Source organism: Chaetodon auriga, chromosome 9 (genome assembly GCF_051107435.1).
Source record: "Chaetodon auriga isolate fChaAug3 chromosome 9, fChaAug3.hap1, whole genome shotgun sequence".
NCBI classification, from domain to species: Eukaryota; Metazoa; Chordata; class Actinopteri; order Chaetodontiformes; family Chaetodontidae; genus Chaetodon; species Chaetodon auriga.
This window is the reverse complement of record NC_135082.1, coordinates 16021465-16039411: the sequence shown is the minus strand read 5'-3', so window position 1 is coordinate 16039411 and position 17947 is coordinate 16021465. Positions and strand designations below refer to the sequence as shown.

Below are 17947 nucleotides of genomic sequence, written 5' to 3'. Positions count from 1 at the left end.
TGTGATGGAAAATGTACACACTCTGAAGAGTTTCAGACGCAAATATCTGTGTTGCATTTGAACTATCTTGTTGCTCATAGCAACTCCTGCTTGAAAACAGAGAGTTGTAGACCTCGCGCGGTGCAGCAGACTGCAGTGGCCGCACATCACCACTGGGTGGCACACAACACATCTAATGAAACAGGCCTGCTATGTTCATTCTATTCTATTCTATTCTATTCTATTCTATTCCACTGTAACATAGAACACAACCGAGCACATAGTGTAACAGTGCAGGCATATCTGTAGTACTTAAGTAACACTTAGAGGTGGATATCACTTCAATTAGCGACTAAACCGCAGTCCAAACAGTTGGATTTTGAGACGGCATGACACACAGCAGACAGAAGACCCTGGATCGAATAAAACAGGACAGGACAATGTACCGTTTGGCCCCCACGAACATCTCTGTTTCTCCCACTCTGTGTGCAGTGTGTACAGTTTTTCTACTTGGCCCAAGATTTGCTGGGTAGTATTTAGATAACGTAAATTAATTTAAGAAAATGCAGCCCCCAGTAAAAGCACAAAACTAAAATAAACAAATGGACCTTCCTCAGAACGGGGCCTCAGCATATTAAATCAGGACCCATTTAAGACCCTTATCATGTCAGGTGATATTATGCTTTAGCGGTGTATACTCCCGAACTCATTTTCAGACATCACCAGTTTACACACACAGTGACACTGGTTCAGGGGCCACAGGGGAGTTTTACTCAGGGCGCGACACAAACGGGTCTCTGAGTGATTATGGGACAGTTTAACAAGATATCCCAGAGGGAGCGAGAAGAATTTGTTAAAATATTTAACTTTTTTTCCAGGATTGTACCAACACTGTCTCGTCTACCTGAATCCCTCCCTTCGCGCACGCGCTCCCAACCTGCACGCGCTCGGTGAGGGCTGATGTTGGGACGCTGAGTGACAGCTGGAGGCGAGAGGAGAACACCCTGTTGTCAATAAGATCTAAAACCCGAGGATTGGAGGGAGAGGACAGACGCTTGTCTTCGTCCTCCCAAACAGAAAATCAGATATGGCGCCTCCGTGTCCGTGATCTATTAACAGCGTGTGTCCCAACTTTATCGCAGTTTATTGGAGGCCTCTAAATTTATAGACGCTAAATAAATTCCCGTCGACGACAGGGCCTATTCACGTTAAAAGCCTACCTCGCTTTCAGAATCGTCTAGTTTACTTTTATTTTCTTGTATATGGTGCTTGAAAGTTTTAACTTGGATGTGTATAAATTATCCTATGATAGGATTACTTCGGGCCTTCTTTTGCGTTAAAAAGACGAGGGGAAAGTATTGCTCTTAATGGAATTATCTCATTCTAAGGCAGGCCCAGGAATTATAAAGTTTAATAAGAAATAAAAAAAATACACTAAGAAGAAAAGCAAACTAATGCAGTTGTTTTTGTTTCTTCTTTTTTTCTTTTTTTTTCAGAGTTAGACACGCAGAGATAAAGTAGAGAGAACATATAATTCCTGGTTTCCTGGATGATTGGAGGGTCGCGGGGTTGCCGGGTCCTCCTGGCCTGCATGAACTGATCCAGCCGGACTCGCACCTTATTAAAGGGAAGGAGATTAAAGATCAAACGGCTGCAGTCAAATCCTGCTCCAGAGGATGACGAGGGGAGAGAGACAGAAATGAGTTGTGACAAGTCCCGTGGTTCAGCGGCTCTGTCAAGTCGAGCTGTGATGCGTCAACCCGGTGAATCACCAGCACCGAGAAGGAGGATAACGAAAGGAGAGACAGGGATGGGAAGGAGGGCAGAAAAGGGAGAAAAGGGCAGAAAAAGAGGAGGAGGAGGAGGTACAAAAAGGCTCCGCCGTCATTCAGTCTGTCACACAGACCACACACGCCAAGTCAGCGGACCGTCAATATCTGAGCTCCATCCAAACCTGATATCTTTAAAATAATCAATACATCCATTTAAACGGTTAGATCGACATCATTTTTCCTTCATCACCTCCAGAGCTGCCCGAGGGAGGAGGGCAGATTTAATTGAGGCGACACATGATGAAAAGTTTGCGTTTTTTTTAAGACAGCGAAGTAATCTACAAGAGGAGGGAAAGACATCTTCATCGGTTTGTCTGAAATTTGCCGGTGGATGAACTTCTGAGAGCGCACTGAACGGAATAAAAGGATCTGGAGAAAATGAAAAGGTGTTGGGGAGGTAAGAACATTAATCCTTATAATGGAAGTTTTTAAAAGCTCTTTTCTGTCATTAACCACCGAACAGCCTCCTGCCTTGCTTTGATAATTACGTTATTATTATCTAGTTGTAATTTTCCTGCAGTTCGTCGATCTTTTTTCTCGCAAATCCAATTCATATTTTAAGTTGTGAAAATGTGCAAAGTTGCGTGTGTTTTGTATTTTTTGCCCATTTTATAAATATTATCCTTCGGTATGGTTTAATAATGCATACATTTTGAAGTGTGTTATTACAAGCTTATCCCGTTAAAACTGTTTTTGTAGCATAGGACAGAATTTATTTATTTATTTTTTTTTTAACTTTTATTTATGAATGTTTGTTCATGCTTTTTTTTTTAAACATCACAAATTATTTTAAACGTGGTTGTAAATCATTGCTTCACATTAGGAAATTTATGATGAAGACGCAGACGCTCGAGGCAAACCTCAAAGGTCATCAAAGAAATAACGGAGAGAGAAAACAATGACACATCAAACAGACGCTTCAGCACAGAGGCAAACTTCTGTTTGTTTTGGAGATTTTTATTTTTTTAGTGGATTTTTTTCAGATTTCTCAAGAAACGTGAACGTTGTGTGGGAACAATGTGAAATTAACAGACCACAAAAAGAGAGAGGGAGGAAAAACGAGTGAAAGAAAGTGTGTGTTTGTGTGTCTGTGTGTATGAAAGGGGAAGGGGGGTGGCTCTTAGTCACAGTAACAAATGACAGGGGTTTAAGGGGTCAGAGGCAGCTAAAGCCCCTGTCTAGTTAGCTGTCACCGATATGAGAAAGTACATGATTCACGTTAGTCAGGGTGTGAGAAGACACACACACGCACACACACACACACACACACACACACACACACACACACACACACACACAGTTTCCCCCCTGGGACGACTGGTGCGGCTGCTGCTCCGTGTCTATGGAAGGAGGGAAAAGGAGGTGAAAGTAAGAGGGAAAGACGGTACATAGAGGTGGCTGTGTGGGTCCTCTCTCCCTCTCTCTTTCTCCTCCTGCCATCCTCCTTCGCTCTCTCCTCGTCCTCCTCCTCCTCCTCCTCCTGTCTAGGTGGTCACATTGCGTGAACAGGCCGGCCATCAGCAAATTTGGTGTAACTTTAGAAGAACAATAAATAAAGAGCTGAGATCAGAACAAACTGCTGCTCCCTCTGACACTCAGACTAATAAACACAAAGCTCAGCTGCTGAGGAACATGCTGCCTTTGACACACACACACACACACACACGCACACACACACCCCTCCACAGGTAGACATACACAGTGGCACATGTTCACACATATAGATGCATGTTTTTACTCCCTTTTAAATATACATACCCATCTCTCTCACTCTTTCTAACACACACATGCACAAACACACACACACACACACACAGATGCAGACACACACACTCAGACAAGGCCTGTTATTGCTGGGAGGGTTGAATTAGTGTCGGTGTGTTTCAGATAAAAGCGTTAGTGTGTGTTGGACCCGTGAGCTCAAACACACCGACTGGCCAACAGGAGAAAACAAAAGGAAGAGTGAAGAGAGAGAGAGAGAGAGAGAGAGAGAGAGAGAGAGAGAGAGAGAGAGAGAGAGAGATGTGGGGGATGTGGAAACGAGAGGAAAAAGTGAACCTTTCACATCTTTTGATTCGCTCAGAGCCATCCTCCATTCTTCACGGTATATATGGATGTCAGGAGGAGGAGGGTGTGTGTGTGTGTGTGTGTGTGTGTGTGCGTGTGTGTGTGTGTGTGTGTGTGTTGGGGGTGAGAGGGAGTTAAGAGAGGTAGAGACAGATAAAAGTAAATAGAGAGGGAGGGAGGGAGAAGGGGAGAGGAACTGGCGGTAGAGGGGTTAATGCAGTGCAGATTCCCGATTGACAGAAGTTAGCAGCACCCAGAGGGAAAGAGAGAGGAGAGAGAAGGGGGGAATGATATAAAATGAGTCGGTCACGCTTTGAACAGTTACACATGCTGTTTACATTTTTCCCAAATTAACATGGCCCCTCGCTTCAGAAAACTCTCCCTCACCGGCTCCCTCTCTCTCTCTCTCTCTCTCCTCCTCCACCAACTCCTTTTCCTCTGTCTCCTTCCTTTCAAATCCTCTCTTCCTCCTTCTCCTCCTCCCCTCTGTCTCTATCCTTGAAGACCCCAAAATATCTTTCCTCACTCTCAGACCCACATTCAGAGCCAGTGCAGTAGTAATAGAGCAATGTGAAAATGCTCTCAGATACTACTGTTAAAATACAATAAAATATGTCGTATCATCAGTTCAATGCCCTCAGAAGAATTTTAATGATGTGGCGGCTCAAGCTGGAGCCAGTTTTAAGCTTTTCTGTACTTTTTTCTATTCAAATGGCTCCGTAACAGCACATAGTTTATTTTAAATGCTTATTTTAGACCTATAAAATCTAAATCTGCGAGCTAACTAACTGTAGCTGCCAAATAAAGGCAGTGGAGGAGAAGCACAAAGTGGAATATGTTGAAATAGTCAAATAGACTGATCGGTAATAACTCCATTTGCTCATGCACAGTAACAAATAGCAAAAGACAGCTCACAGCTGAGAACATATGAAAGACATCACAATGATTATAACACTAAAACACAAACTAAAACATATTCCAAGAAGACACTGGTGTGGCTCGGGGATCCGTCCAGCCTCTAAAATACGGGATGATGTCTTAGCAGAATCAGTTAATTCCTAAATAAAAAGCTGACCATAAAAAATGAGCAGTAAAATAGGCAATAAACAGAAAATAAAGCATTTAACTAAAAATAATTTACAAGGGCAAACACACGAGATAGAAAACAAGAGCTGTGAGGCTGCAACTAGCCAATGTCTTTATTAGAAACAAATCTGCTGATGACTTTGTCAATCGATCAATCAGCTCTGTGGTCTAGAGCGTCAGAAAGTGGTGAAAAATCACAGCTTTCCTGAAGACCAGCATCTTCTAATCAACATGCTGTCAAGTAAGAGAGGGACGCAGCAGCAAATCCTCACATTAGAGAAGCTGGAGCTGGAGAATATTTTCCATTTTTGCTTGAATTTTCAGAATATTTTTACAGTTAACTTGTTTCAGCTGGTGAAAAGTGCAACCTCAGAGCAGCCAGAGTCGTATTTAAGCACATTACTCAGCTCACTTTCTGCTTTGACTTTGAAATTCAGCAGCAGACTCGTGTCTTATTCTCTTTTTAGGCATTTTTTTAAAGAGAAAACAATGAGGTCGAGATGAGGAGTAGCCGGGTGAGGGTAGTGAGGGGAGGAGGACGGGGGTGTTAAGAGGTAAATTAAAAACTGAAGGTCTGAAAAAGATGAAGGAGGGAATGAAAGACGTTGATGGAGGGAACGAGTGGAGCCAATTAGTGAAAGGAAGAGAGGGGAGCGGTAATTAGGGAGAGAAAGGAAGGAGACTTTTAAATAGAAGTTTGATGTTTCAGGAAGATTTAGGGGGGTGGGGGGGGGGTGGGGGGGCGGATGAAGCGACAAAGAAATTGAAACCAAACATGGCGATAAAGCGTGGAACGACTGGAATCCACAGATTTAAAAAAAATGACATGGATGGATTGGCTTATAAGGTGAAGAGGCAGACAGACACCGGGGTAAGAAGGGGAACTAAACACAGGACGCTGAGTTTACGAGTAGCGAGAAATAGTTGCAGAGAATTTCTGGGCATAAACATCATTTTTATTGGATTTTTTTTAAAATGCGAGTTTGCTTTCGCCTTTGTTTTTGGGTCACTGATGTCGTTTGGCAACCCCAACGTGTGTCCAGTGCCAAGAGGATCAATTTGAAATTCAGTATGAACAAACTCCAGAGGAGGGGATCTCATGGGAGAAGTGATGGGAAAAGTGTGTGCGTTTGTGCGTGTGTGTGTGTGTGTGTGTGTGTGTGTGTGTATGCTTGGGCACACAATGGTTTGTTTATGTGTATTTATTCAGTGTAATGTCTGTGCGTACATGAGTCTACGCTCCAGTGCACAATCTGGATTCATGTGTGTGCACGTTCGTGTGCGTGCGTGCACGTTTGTGTGTGTCGAGTTAGTGGAGGAATGCATATTTGATTGAGTACAGATTGCACATAAATCTGGCCTTTAACTGTACACAGACACACAACACCGACCCTGACCCCGGACTGTCAAACCCCCAACCTCCGCTCATCCTCGCTCACCTCGCCGGCAGCCCAACGCGTGCCTCTGTCCACGTCCACCGTGGCTCTGTCCCTCACAACATCAGTGTGTTGATGTGTGCATGTGTTTTTTTTGCCCGGGGCATGCTGCACAGGTGTGTTTATGTTTGGGTAAGTGTTATGACAGAAGGCAAAGTGGCCACCAGGTACAGTGCAGCAGAATAATTAAAAAACTATGCGAGATACAAACAGCTCCTCTGAGTTTGGCTCCGATGGTTCTTCTCTGTCAACAAAGCCACAATGAGCCTCCAGCTCTGTCTCTGACATGTTAGCGAGATGACAACAAATATGCAAGACGAGTCAGAGGATGCAAGCTCATTCTGAGAGAGAAATGTGACAGAAAAAACAGGTCGTAGATACTGAACTTAAGAGTAACTCGGTGTAATAACAAATCGAAATGATCACATTCAGTGCCTCCAGTATTTTTGTGGTATTGAAAGCTGAACAGATTCGATTTAAATATTGGCAACACACGCTATCTGTGATCAAATATCCTAAACTCTGGGTTCACTCCTAGCTTCTACTGGTGCTTTCAAGCATGTCTCACTGTCTTCTTCATTGAACAGACACTGCTCAGGTGTCATCAGACGCCATAAGTGCAGAACTTCAGGTGGTTCATTGAAGAAGACCATTAAAAACTTTGAGTGTATGCAGCATTCACACAAAGTCGGCAGAATGGGAAGGACAGAAAAAACTTCCTGTTACTTGTGAATGTATTCCAGTGTGGTTCTTCCCACTGATATCCCTGTCGTTACATTTAATTAGGCTAAATTAACTAAATTAATTTGTTAGCAAATTAGTGTATTAGTGTTAGTGTTGGATTTTATTTAGATGTCACTGATGGAGGCTTTGTGGTCATTTTTCCAACTGTTTGATGACACTTTTGTCGTTCTTATCAGCTGTCAGAAATTCCTGACATCTCTGACTTACAATTAAAACTATTGTAGGAGGTTGACAGGAACCTTTTCCTCTGACTGTAGAGGCTGACTGTTGTGTCTGCAGACCCATAGATCCTTTTCAGTCACTCACCATGACATATACCCATCTCCCATCCAGGAACCAGAGCATGAAACATGGCTGGAGACATCTGTCACTTCTGTACTTGACGCTGTCTAATATTGTCCTCCGGTGTGGCGGAGGAGTTCCGCACAGTGGCTCGATAACGCTGAAGTGTGATGAGCGAGCGAGCGGGCGTAGCCTGCAGCGTGTTGTTTTGGATCTGCAAAACACAACACGGATGTTGCAAGCTTTTTTTTTCCAAAAATCTGACGGCATGGTTTGATTAACGTTAAATCCTGTCAAAGTTTTACGATGTGAGCTCACCAAAAATATGCCATGACAATATACTGCAGTCATCCTAATCAAAGTCGCACTGGAAATGATAAACATCTAATTTGGCCTGGATTCATAACATCTTCTACATACTGTTTAAGACCTCTTTCAAGTGGTTAGAGCAATGGAGGGCAACCTCTTTTGGCACAGGAGATAGTTTTTCCTGGACCAGACTGGAGAGATTAACTTGCACATGGTTTTCCCACAATACCAAATTCTGTTTAAGTGCTTGTTGAAAACCTCAAATGGTGGTGCATGTTGGGAAAGATGAAATACTAGCACAACACTGGGTCACTGGTTTACCAAAACACTGTCTGGAGTGTAAAATGTCAAGCGTGCTACAAGCCTCGTTTTGCCCTCGAACACAACCTTGCGGCCCAAAATTCAACTCTGACCCCTGACCCTGCGCTGATATTTAATTTTGACCTATTTGGAGCGCAGAAGCTCTGGCGCCTGATCCTCATGTTCAGCCCTGTATTGCAGATGGCAGCCAGACTCCAGAGTACCAGATCTGACTTTACATCAGAGAGCAGACCATAGATAAAAATACGATCTTTTGTGACTAATAGATCTCCCCTGTGTGTGCATGTGCACAACCCTAATAGGTATGTGTGCCAAAACGTGCAGACTCAGACACATATAAGAGCACTGAGGCAGGTCATGGTCGGCCGTTGTAGGGAACCCCTGTGTTGCTGTAATGCAATCCTCCCACGGAGAATGTTCTGGTTTCAACCCTGCCCTGCGGAGTGTGCTTCCACTGCCAGGTACACAGCCCCAAGCCTGCAGGGCTCCCCTTGAAGTCAGGCTATATGCCGACTATAACGCAGTTACTCAACATAATATTATATAACAACAACATAGCTCAGGGTTTGAGTTATCTCAGTTTACTCGTACAAAAGAGCGGCTGTTTTAAGCCGCGGCGCAGGATGCTTTTAGGCATGTCAGTGCTCAATCAAAACAACAAGAGAGTTTCACGTCTGGCAATCATCTCCGAGCATGTGGCTGCAGACAAAAGGAAACGGTTTGGAACAGTTTGGGTTGATTTTTGCCAAGCAGAGTTTTCTTTCTCCTTTTTTTGTTTTATTATTATTTTTTTTTTACCTGTTTATTCCTTCTGAATGCGACCCTTTTTGCACACTGTGTGTCCTTTCCCTTCAGGGCTGTTTACTCTGAGAGTTAACAATGTCGTGTTGATTTCGGGGTGTTTTGATGCTAATGGAGGATGCTTAGTGGGAGGAGCCCGTGGGTTGATGAGCTCCAAATGTTCCGGCGTCGCTGAAAGATCCTTATTGCTTCTGACAGGTGATGAGGCTTTTGCGGTTGTGGGGATGGGAGAGGGCTTGGCTGACGGGGGCTGTCCTAGTTGACTGATTTCAAGGTGTGTGTGGGAGCATGTGGGAGTTGGCTGGGCCCAACCACAATGTTTGAGAAAAAAGTCTGAGAGGAGGCTTTGATGTAGCCGACAGCTCAGGGTCAACAGGTAGTGGAAGAGGTACCAGCTCTGAAGATATGTTTTTAAATCAAACAGCTGCTCTGGTTTGGTCCGTGTCACTCCGATGACAAGCATTTCTAATCCTGTTTTAATTTAAACTGCCAGTTTCCCAATCTGTCACTCAATCTGTCATTAAAACTCACGTCATTTGATGAAGACTTTTTTTTTATGTCAGCAAGCTTGAGCTTGTTAGCCTGGTTTGGAAGCAGAATAGATGCACTTTGAAAATATATGTCATCACAGTTGCTGGTTGTTACCACGTCATCATTCCAATTTGTAGCATAATCAGAGAGATTAACCTTCCTTGTCAATGTATGTTGATGATTTGCTTTCTTCCTGATTACTTCACATGCTTTGGTGAAGGCACAGAAGACAAAACACCAAAAATTACAACTAATATCTCTGAAATTCACCACCAGATATTTCTTATTTACTGTGATTATAACACATTGTTGTTTTATGTGGCACAGCAGACATGTAACATCATTAGGTTTCTACCCAACCCTGTTTGGGAGTGTATGCCGATACGTCACATGTAAGCGGTTGAGTCAGAGGAAAAAGGTGTTGACAGTTTTAATTCAGAACTTGTTTTCTTAGAACCACTGAAAACGTGTTGGAGGTAAACCTTCTGCAAGTGTTGAATCCCTTCACTTAAAATCCTGTTTTCATCCTGTGGGGGCCTGCGTGATGGACAGATGAAAGAAAAAAGGGGCAATAGAGGGAGAGGAGGAGAGTTAATCGGGGTTAGTTGGCTGCTGTTATTTTGACCCGAGGCAGAAAAGAGATAAGAGCGTCAAGGGGAGAAGAAGAAGAAAAGTGGGAAGGGGAAAGGTGTGATTAGAAAGAAAGCAAAGTCTAAGTGCAGCGTGACTAGTCTGAGAGGAGAAAGGATTTAAACTGGTGAAGCAACGGGAGGCCCGAGGTGAGTCAGAGAAAGACGGAGCGAGTGAAAGCTGACGAGGTCACACACATTGTGCAACACATATTTCACACCTGTTGAACAGCAGCATGTTTTGCCCATAATTACAAGCATGAATCACTGCCTACCGTCAGGCTGTCAGGAGGATGAGAGAGAGAGCACGGAGAGGATGGAAAAGCATGACGGAGAGCAGAGACGACGAAAGAAATGTGTGTCGCGCTCGAGCGAAAGGGCCGAGGAGGTGTTGAGAGTGACTTAAAAAGTGAAGGGAGCGAGCGTGAAAGTGAGAGCGTCCAGAGACAGGAAGCATGGGACGAAGAGACGTGGACGTACATGAAGTCCCTTAATGCTGAAAAGTACCTTTCAGCTCCAATTTTCTCTGTTTGAAACCAGAAACAGGGGCACTAAAAGGTTTCAGTGTTACAACCCCCCCTCTCTCTGTCACACACACTCACACTAGCACACACACACACTCTGAATCATTGTATACACTCAGAGCAATGTGAATTTAATCCACATATATAATTACGGCTTCAAACATTCTCACAAACACTCACACAGTAACATGAAACACCCACACAAACACTGGGAAACCTAAACAAGAGGTCCACAGCAAACACACAACTGATACAAACACATTAATGTTTGTGATTGTAAAGAAAGCCACATGTCTTTGTTTTTGGGATATCAGTCAGGAATGAATGTGTGTGTGTGCGTGTGTGTGTGGCTGTTGCATTGAACATAGGAGCCATTTGTCTGACTGTCTGAAGCTATTAAGAGAGGTTTTATTTGAAGCCAGAGTAAACCTCCGACAGTCAGAAACCTCTAAAATTAGGCTGGAAACGGAAAAAGCTTTATTGGCAGTGTCAGATGACTCTGACCTGGCAGTATGTAAACAGATGAGGCCATCGCCATAGAGACAAGGAAATAAACCAGAATATTGTAAAAATGCCTTGAAGCAGTGTGATGGTGCAGCGACTGGAAACTGTTGCTGGAGGTGATTTTTTTTTTTTTTTTTTTTATCTGTTGAGCTCTCGAATCATCAGATTCATTAAAAAAACAGGCATCCAAGTTAAATAATCACAAACTGTCAGAGAAAATAACGGCTGAGATAAATTTCACCTCACTGTTATGATTACAGATACCTCTGCAGTGTGTGCTGATTATCACTCGCACACCCATGATGTGAGCGTCATTAAATAAACGTCTTACACGGTCTGTTCACGGTTCTAATCAGCCCTTTTATTTTGTAATTTCTCCACAGTCCATCAACACCAGCTCGTCTTGCTATTGGCTGCTGCCATGGCAGCAGCGCTGGATTCTTCCCACAACCTGGCCAGTGAGAGGAGTTCGATAGAAAGCACGTACGAGCTGACCAAATACCTGGAGTACCAGCTGAAGGAAATCAAAGACATATATGTGAGTCAAGATGTGATCTCTTGTTCATTTGATCAGAAAGTCAACAAGGAGCAAAAAAAGTGCCTTCTTCTATGCAAATTTGAATGTATGTATATGTCGTAAAAATAAACATGAACACACCCTTTACTGTTTTTCTCCTCATATTGTCATTTTCTGCACAGCAGGCTGTGGTGTTCAGTGAAAAGCTCTGAAAACCCATTTTAGACGACCTGCTCAACAACAAACAGCAGACAGACACAGTTAGCAGCTAGCTGGTGAACACGGTGGAACATTTAGTCACTAAAGAGACATATTTTACCCTCAGGAGTTGGTGGAGACCAAAAACAGAGCTAAAAGATGAAGTGGCTAACAGTTTTAGACAAACTGGCTGAACTGTTAGCTCATTTACAACCTGTCTGATCATCTGTTTTGTTTCTTGGTCTGACTAACTTCATTGTAGCAGTGAATCTGTGTAAAGTGTGATGATAAATAATGTCCCAATAATGGTGAAATAAACCAGAAACCATTAAACCTTCTCATCCTTGTTCTCATTTTTGTATATCTCCTCCAGCTGACCTACTTAGGCCCTCCATTCAACGAGAAAGACTTCTCCCCTCCACGACCAAACAGCACGGCTCTGACCCTGCCCAGTGCTGCCACACGCCTGGAGCTGTGGCACGGCCTGGAGAACCAAGCTCGGCTTGCCCAGAACCAGAAGGCCTACTCTGTCCTGCTGGCAGCCGTCAGGGAGTTGGCCCGCTCCACCCTTTGCCCCTCCCTCAAGACCTCTCTGCTGCACTTTTGCACAGGCCTGGATGGGCTGCTGGGCTCCATATCTGCACTGATGACCACCCTTGGTTACGCACTTCCTCCTCCATCTGCAGACATGGGAAGCAACGCTGGGCAGCTGCAGTACCCTCAGAGGGGGATAGGGGGCGATAGACCAGCTCCACTGATGAGCCAGAGCCTTTACAGGTCCAGAGTTGGGACAAGGACTGAGTCCAGTCAGCGTAACAACCAAAGAAGAAGTGGGACAAGGGTGGTCAGAGGAGAGAGGGAGGACGGCGTCACCGTAGACCTGGTAGGAAAAAGGAGAGGGAAAGAAGGGAGGAGAGCGGAGGCGACCGCAGCTGGAGGAAGGAGTGGCGGATCGAGGGAGAAGGGAAGAGGAGAAAGAGGGAGGAGAGGGAGGAGGGAATCCGAGCCAGAGAGCGGCAAATGGAGCACAGACGAGAGAGTCGGGGAGGTGGAAGAGGAGGAGATGGAGCGAGAGGGAGGGGCGGAGAGATGGGGGAGGAGGAGAAGGTTGTTGGCTATTAACGAGGATGGAGAGGAGCAGGAGAGGCAGCATGAAGCCAGGGTTGAAGTGTCGTACCCAGGCACAAAAGGCTCCAGCTCCCTTCGACATCCGACGCTCCAAACCAACAACAACAACAACAATCAGTACAGCTACAACCTGAACTCACATCACCCAGACACGCTCAGAAGAGAAGACGGGTTTATGGTGGAGGAGGAGAAGCAAACAGACATGGAAGCTACCTCCACTTTCCATCATCAACGCCGGCCTCCTCGCTCCCTCCTCTCCCCCACCCTCCAACCTCCTCTGTCCACCCTGTCCCTCCTCTATCAGTTTGGAGCAGGTGAGGAGCACACCCTCCTCTCCCAGCCCGTCCCGCTGTCTTTACAAAGGGGGACCTCCCTTCTTTCGCCTCCTCTGACTCCGCTCCTGTCCTCCACCTCCTCCTCCTCCTCGTCTTCTTCGCTGCTGTCGGTGCGGCCGACGATGAACGACTTTGCCAGGAAGGTGGAGGGATTTTGGATATTGCGAGAGCTGCAGAGCTGGCTGTGGCGATCGGCGAAGGACTTCAACCGCCTCAAGAAGAGACTCAGAGGCTGAGACAGTGCACACACACACACACACACACACACACACACACACACACACACACACACACACACACAAGTGCAGTAAAATCTATTATTTGCACAAAATCTGAGCGGAAACAAACTGAGAGCTTTAACAGACAAAAGCACATAAACGCATTCATGCTTAACACATTCATTCATGCCGTACTGGAATAAGTGACCGAAGGACAATTTGGCAGGTCACCAGAAGTGCTAATGGAATATCACACACACAAAGCCAACACATTACCAGCACTGTCGCCTGCCTCATGCACATAGCAGCTCATTCAGCAAGACACGCTGAGACTGGGCTGAGTTACCGGACTTCACGGCTCATAGATCCACAGAAATGCCACTGTAGGTGGCTAGACACACACACATGCCACACACACACATACACGCACGAGGGCAGGCTGAGTGACAGGCAGAAAGACAGACAGTACAGCCATTGAGAGAGAAAGCTGATTCAATGACCTCAGATGCGTGAATCAGCAAACATTCATTTTCTCAAAAGGAAGATGGGGAAATTTCTGAATGGGTAAGATACAAAAGGAGAGGAGGAAATGGCCAGAGGGATGAAGAGGAGGAGAGGAAGTGGCAGAAAAGGAGAGGAAGATGGGAGGAGGCATGAGTCAGGGGATGAGTACTGGAAATAATGGGCAGAAGGGTATTGCTGAGTAATCAGAAGTCGACTGGTCAGTTACAGTAACTCTACAACAGCGCTACACATAGTGACCAGACAGAGAGGTAGTCAAACACACTCAGTCACTCTCACACACACATGCACATGCACACATACACACACGCACACACACGCACACGCATGCACACACGCACACACACGCACACACACGCACACACACACTTACTGTGGTATTCAGTGCTTCAACATATCATTCACTTCTATACTGCTTTTGATTCAGTGCTCATTCATTTGTATGATTTCACTCCATAGCAGGAAATATTTAGCACAATCTTATTTAGACTAGAACCATTCTCCCCAAAAGAACAACAGCTGTGTGTTCTGTGTATAAAGAAATGGTTCAACATTTTGGAAATACGCTTATGATAACATCAACACCACTGACACATTTTGTACACTATGTACACTGTTAGCTTAGCTTAGCATGAAGACTGGAAACAGGGGGAAACAGCTAGCCTGGCTCTGTCCAAAGGTGACTAACACCAGCTACCAGTGCCTCTAAAACTGGTCGCAGGCCTTAACATAGGCTGTATAGCTGCAATGTGGCTGATGTGCATCTCCTCAAAAATGTACCAGAACAGGGCTACAGCGGCTACGCCATCTGGAGGGAGTAAGAACTGTGATTGGTCTGTTTGGGCTTCTTGTGTTTTGAGGTTTCTGATACTGGTAGAGAAGATTTAGCCTGAGGAGGACAGTAAATAAAAGTAAATACAGAAACTGCACAGACTAGTCTCATATTCACTGATGAGACACCAGTTCTCATATAATAAAGTGCATTAAACAATGCAAATAAAGTTACTGTGGGGAATTAAATTCAGGTAAAATATTGCCTGATCGCATTTAGAGCATCGGAGAGAAATCCTGCGGCAAACTACAACCCTGCATTTTACGTATTGTCACAGCACTGGTAGTGCTTGTTAGGTCCAGGAGTTTAATGATCACGAAGCTTTCTGGCTGGTCCAGCGACTAACAGCCCGCAACACACAAGAGAGACACGCTGGCCCTGAACCACGATGAGCTCAACTAGTGTTCCGCTCGGTCCCCGCAGTGTTGCTCACTCGACTGGGTGTTCTGGCCGGCGCGATCCTCTTCTCGCCAACTGTGCACTGAGCTCAGCGCTGGTTTCACTTCATTTAGGTTAATAAATAGCCGCAGAGAGAAACGAAACCAAATTACTTCAGGGATGAGGGTTAGCGTTCATTGTCCAAGACAAGGCACACCATTCTCAAGTGTCCATGTCTCTACTCTTGCTTTTTAGACCGGCTCATATTGGATAACACCTGCCCTCAAGTTTGGCAACAAATCAAATATCACAAATGACAACCTGTGACCATGACAGGATCTACGACAGGACTTCCTTTAACCCCTTGTTTTGTCCGGTTTCAGTCTTTATGCTAAGCTAACTTAACCCTCTTCTAGCTTTGGCTATGAGAGTGGTATCGGTCTTCTCATCTGACTCCCAGAAAGACAGCAAATAAGTGTGTATTCCAACATGTTGAACTCTTCCTTTCAGTTACTTAACACATTTTTTTCCGCACCTTTTAAAACATGAAACCAGAGACTCTCCGTTTGCAACTTACAGATGGCTTAATTTCTTCTTCAAAACAAACCTATTGTTATGTCTTTGCAATGTGCCTTGAACGACGTGGCTAAAGGTTATGGATCATATCGCTATAATATTTATTGAACAAGATGTTTATTTATTTTTCTCCAGTGTGAAAATACTGTACCGTAACTCAAGAGAGAATAAATACTTGCTTTTGTACAGAGCATGGTGTTATTGGTCATTTGGGAGCCCATTGAGACAAAAAAGAAATACATATGAGATTTTTGTTTGCAATGGTTTTAGTTTTATAGGGATGGTTTCGGGTGATTGGCACAAGGGGAGAGGAGTTTGGGGTCGGGGCGTTTTCTGGAAAACAAAGGCCCGCTCACATTCATGACAAAAACTGGAGCGAGCGAGGCGGGGTATGAGAGACTTTTTATTTGTCTGTCCTGGTGAAAATTTACGATCTCTCTTTTTTCCCTTTCATCTCTCTCTTCCCACCTCCCACAGCATCATCCCTCCTCCCACTTTGCTTTCTTTTCTCATCACACTATCTCACGAAGCTCCTCTTCCCCCCCCAAACATCCCTCTGACCTGTGACAGTGAGGGATTTACATGAGCACAAACAGGCACAGGTAAACACGCCCCTCATAATCCCACCGACTGCCTGGCTCTCTTGTTGTGTCTGTGTTTCAGTGCCGCCGCTCTCCTCTGCCTCTTATCGTTTTTTCGCTCGTCTCTTGTCGTCTATCCACTCTTTTATCGCTTCCTCACCTGTTATCTTATGTCTTTCTTTCTTGTTTGGCTTTATTGCTCTCGACGGTGCTTTTTTCCCATGTGCTCTGCGCCTCTCTGGCTCCCTCTCCTCGCCCCAGGCCAGATATTAAAGGATCAATGAGAATCTCCCTTCCATCACCTCCGAGGTACACACCTGCACACACCCGCCCCTGACACACACACACACACACACACAGAGTTGCAAACACACAAATGTGGACCATGTGGTGAAAAACAAGTGCACACACGAACCCCAAAAAGCAGCATTAGTCGAGCAGGAAGTGACTTGCATGGGAGGTCGACTGCGTCAGTGCTGACACATCATCACACACATGACTTTCACTCAGTGGGGGAAAGGGTTAACGCTGACAGAGACATTACACACATGTACACACATATACACACACAAGTCGCTGTGTGTTTTTTACATTCAGTAAGCAATGACTGAGAGGCCGCCAGTAGTCAACAAAGGCAGCTTTGTATGGTCTCTGTGTGTGTGTGTGTGTGTGTGTGTGTGTTTATCTCTGTGTGCGTGTGTATTGTTTGCCGTGTGTGGGCTTGTAAGCGCAGCACGTGTGTGAATCATTATCTCTATGTGTCAGAATTTTGTTGGAATGAGGCTTGTCATGCATAGCTATCTAACAGCCATCACTCACCGTTGCCTGTCTCTTACTCTTTCTGTCTGTCTCTCTCTGTCAGCGAAGCAGAGACAAATTGCTGTAACTAATACGTAACAGGATAGCTGAGCTCTGTCTGTATGACTCAGCTGGCGACTCCTTCGATAAGAACAGATACTGTGAGTGACAAGGCATCGACATTATTGGCTTCTGCTGCTCAGCCAGGCCTGTCTGTCTGAGTAGCGGCCCGAGATCTGAGGCTTACGACCTACAGAGGAGTTGATGTGCCGCCCGTCTTGTTAAAGAGCTTTTATTTGCTCTTGGAGATCGCCTCTTCTCTTCTTTTCTTCTGGCTCCTTCACTCCAGACTGAGATTTTGTCGAATTCCTCTGCGTCCACTAATCGAGGTCAAGTGTTGTGGTGCCTTGATTTATCACTTGCACATACATCATGTTGGATGATGTCCACTGGCATCGTCTCACAATTGATTCAAAAAACTGAACTTTTTGGACGCTGCACTGATTTAGCATTGCACCCTCGTTGCTCAGTAAACCCCCCACCACCAAAATCAGTGAAGTAGAACCAGGAATTTTTATACCATGTGTTCCTCTGCTCAGTCAAAACCTGGCACCTACACGTGCATTACCCACAATGCAGCACAGCAGCAGTTTGGTTTGAGATTCTAGACATCACTTGAGGCAATTTATGAGGCTTCACGCAGCTGCATCAGGGGCACAAAAGGCTTTGTACAAATGTTTTTACATTTGGAGTAATACTCCCAAGACCTGTAAACAAGCTTTGATGTGTGCAGTTGATGGAGTTTCCCCTTAAGGACTA

The 17947-nt window shown here is 45.0% G+C and overlaps 1 protein-coding gene across 2 annotated transcripts; it reads left to right on the top strand.

Annotated features, from left to right (window-relative positions):
- Positions 1-1965: 1965 nt before the first annotated feature.
- On the top strand, positions 1966-15978 carry clcf1 (cardiotrophin-like cytokine factor 1). Of its 2 annotated transcripts, XM_076738480.1 has the most exons (4): positions 1966-2208; positions 11429-11583; positions 12134-13232; positions 13326-15978. In XM_076738480.1, exons 1-4 carry the CDS (start codon positions 2190-2192, stop codon positions 13457-13459), a joined length of 1407 nt encoding a protein of 468 aa, XP_076594595.1. In that variant the 5' UTR covers positions 1966-2189; the 3' UTR covers positions 13460-15978. The 2 variants fall into 2 exon arrangements, with proteins under 2 accessions (XP_076594595.1, XP_076594594.1); XM_076738479.1 differs by having other exon boundaries at positions 12134-15978.
- The last annotated feature ends 1969 nt before the right edge of the window (positions 15979-17947 follow it).

Bases quoted from the DNA above. Each gene is read 5' to 3' on its own strand.
- clcf1 (XM_076738479.1), top strand. The intron at 11,584-12,133 runs GTGAGTCAAGAT...TATCTCCTCCAG, and splicing joins AGGAAATCAAAGACATATAT to CTGACCTACTTAGGCCCTCC.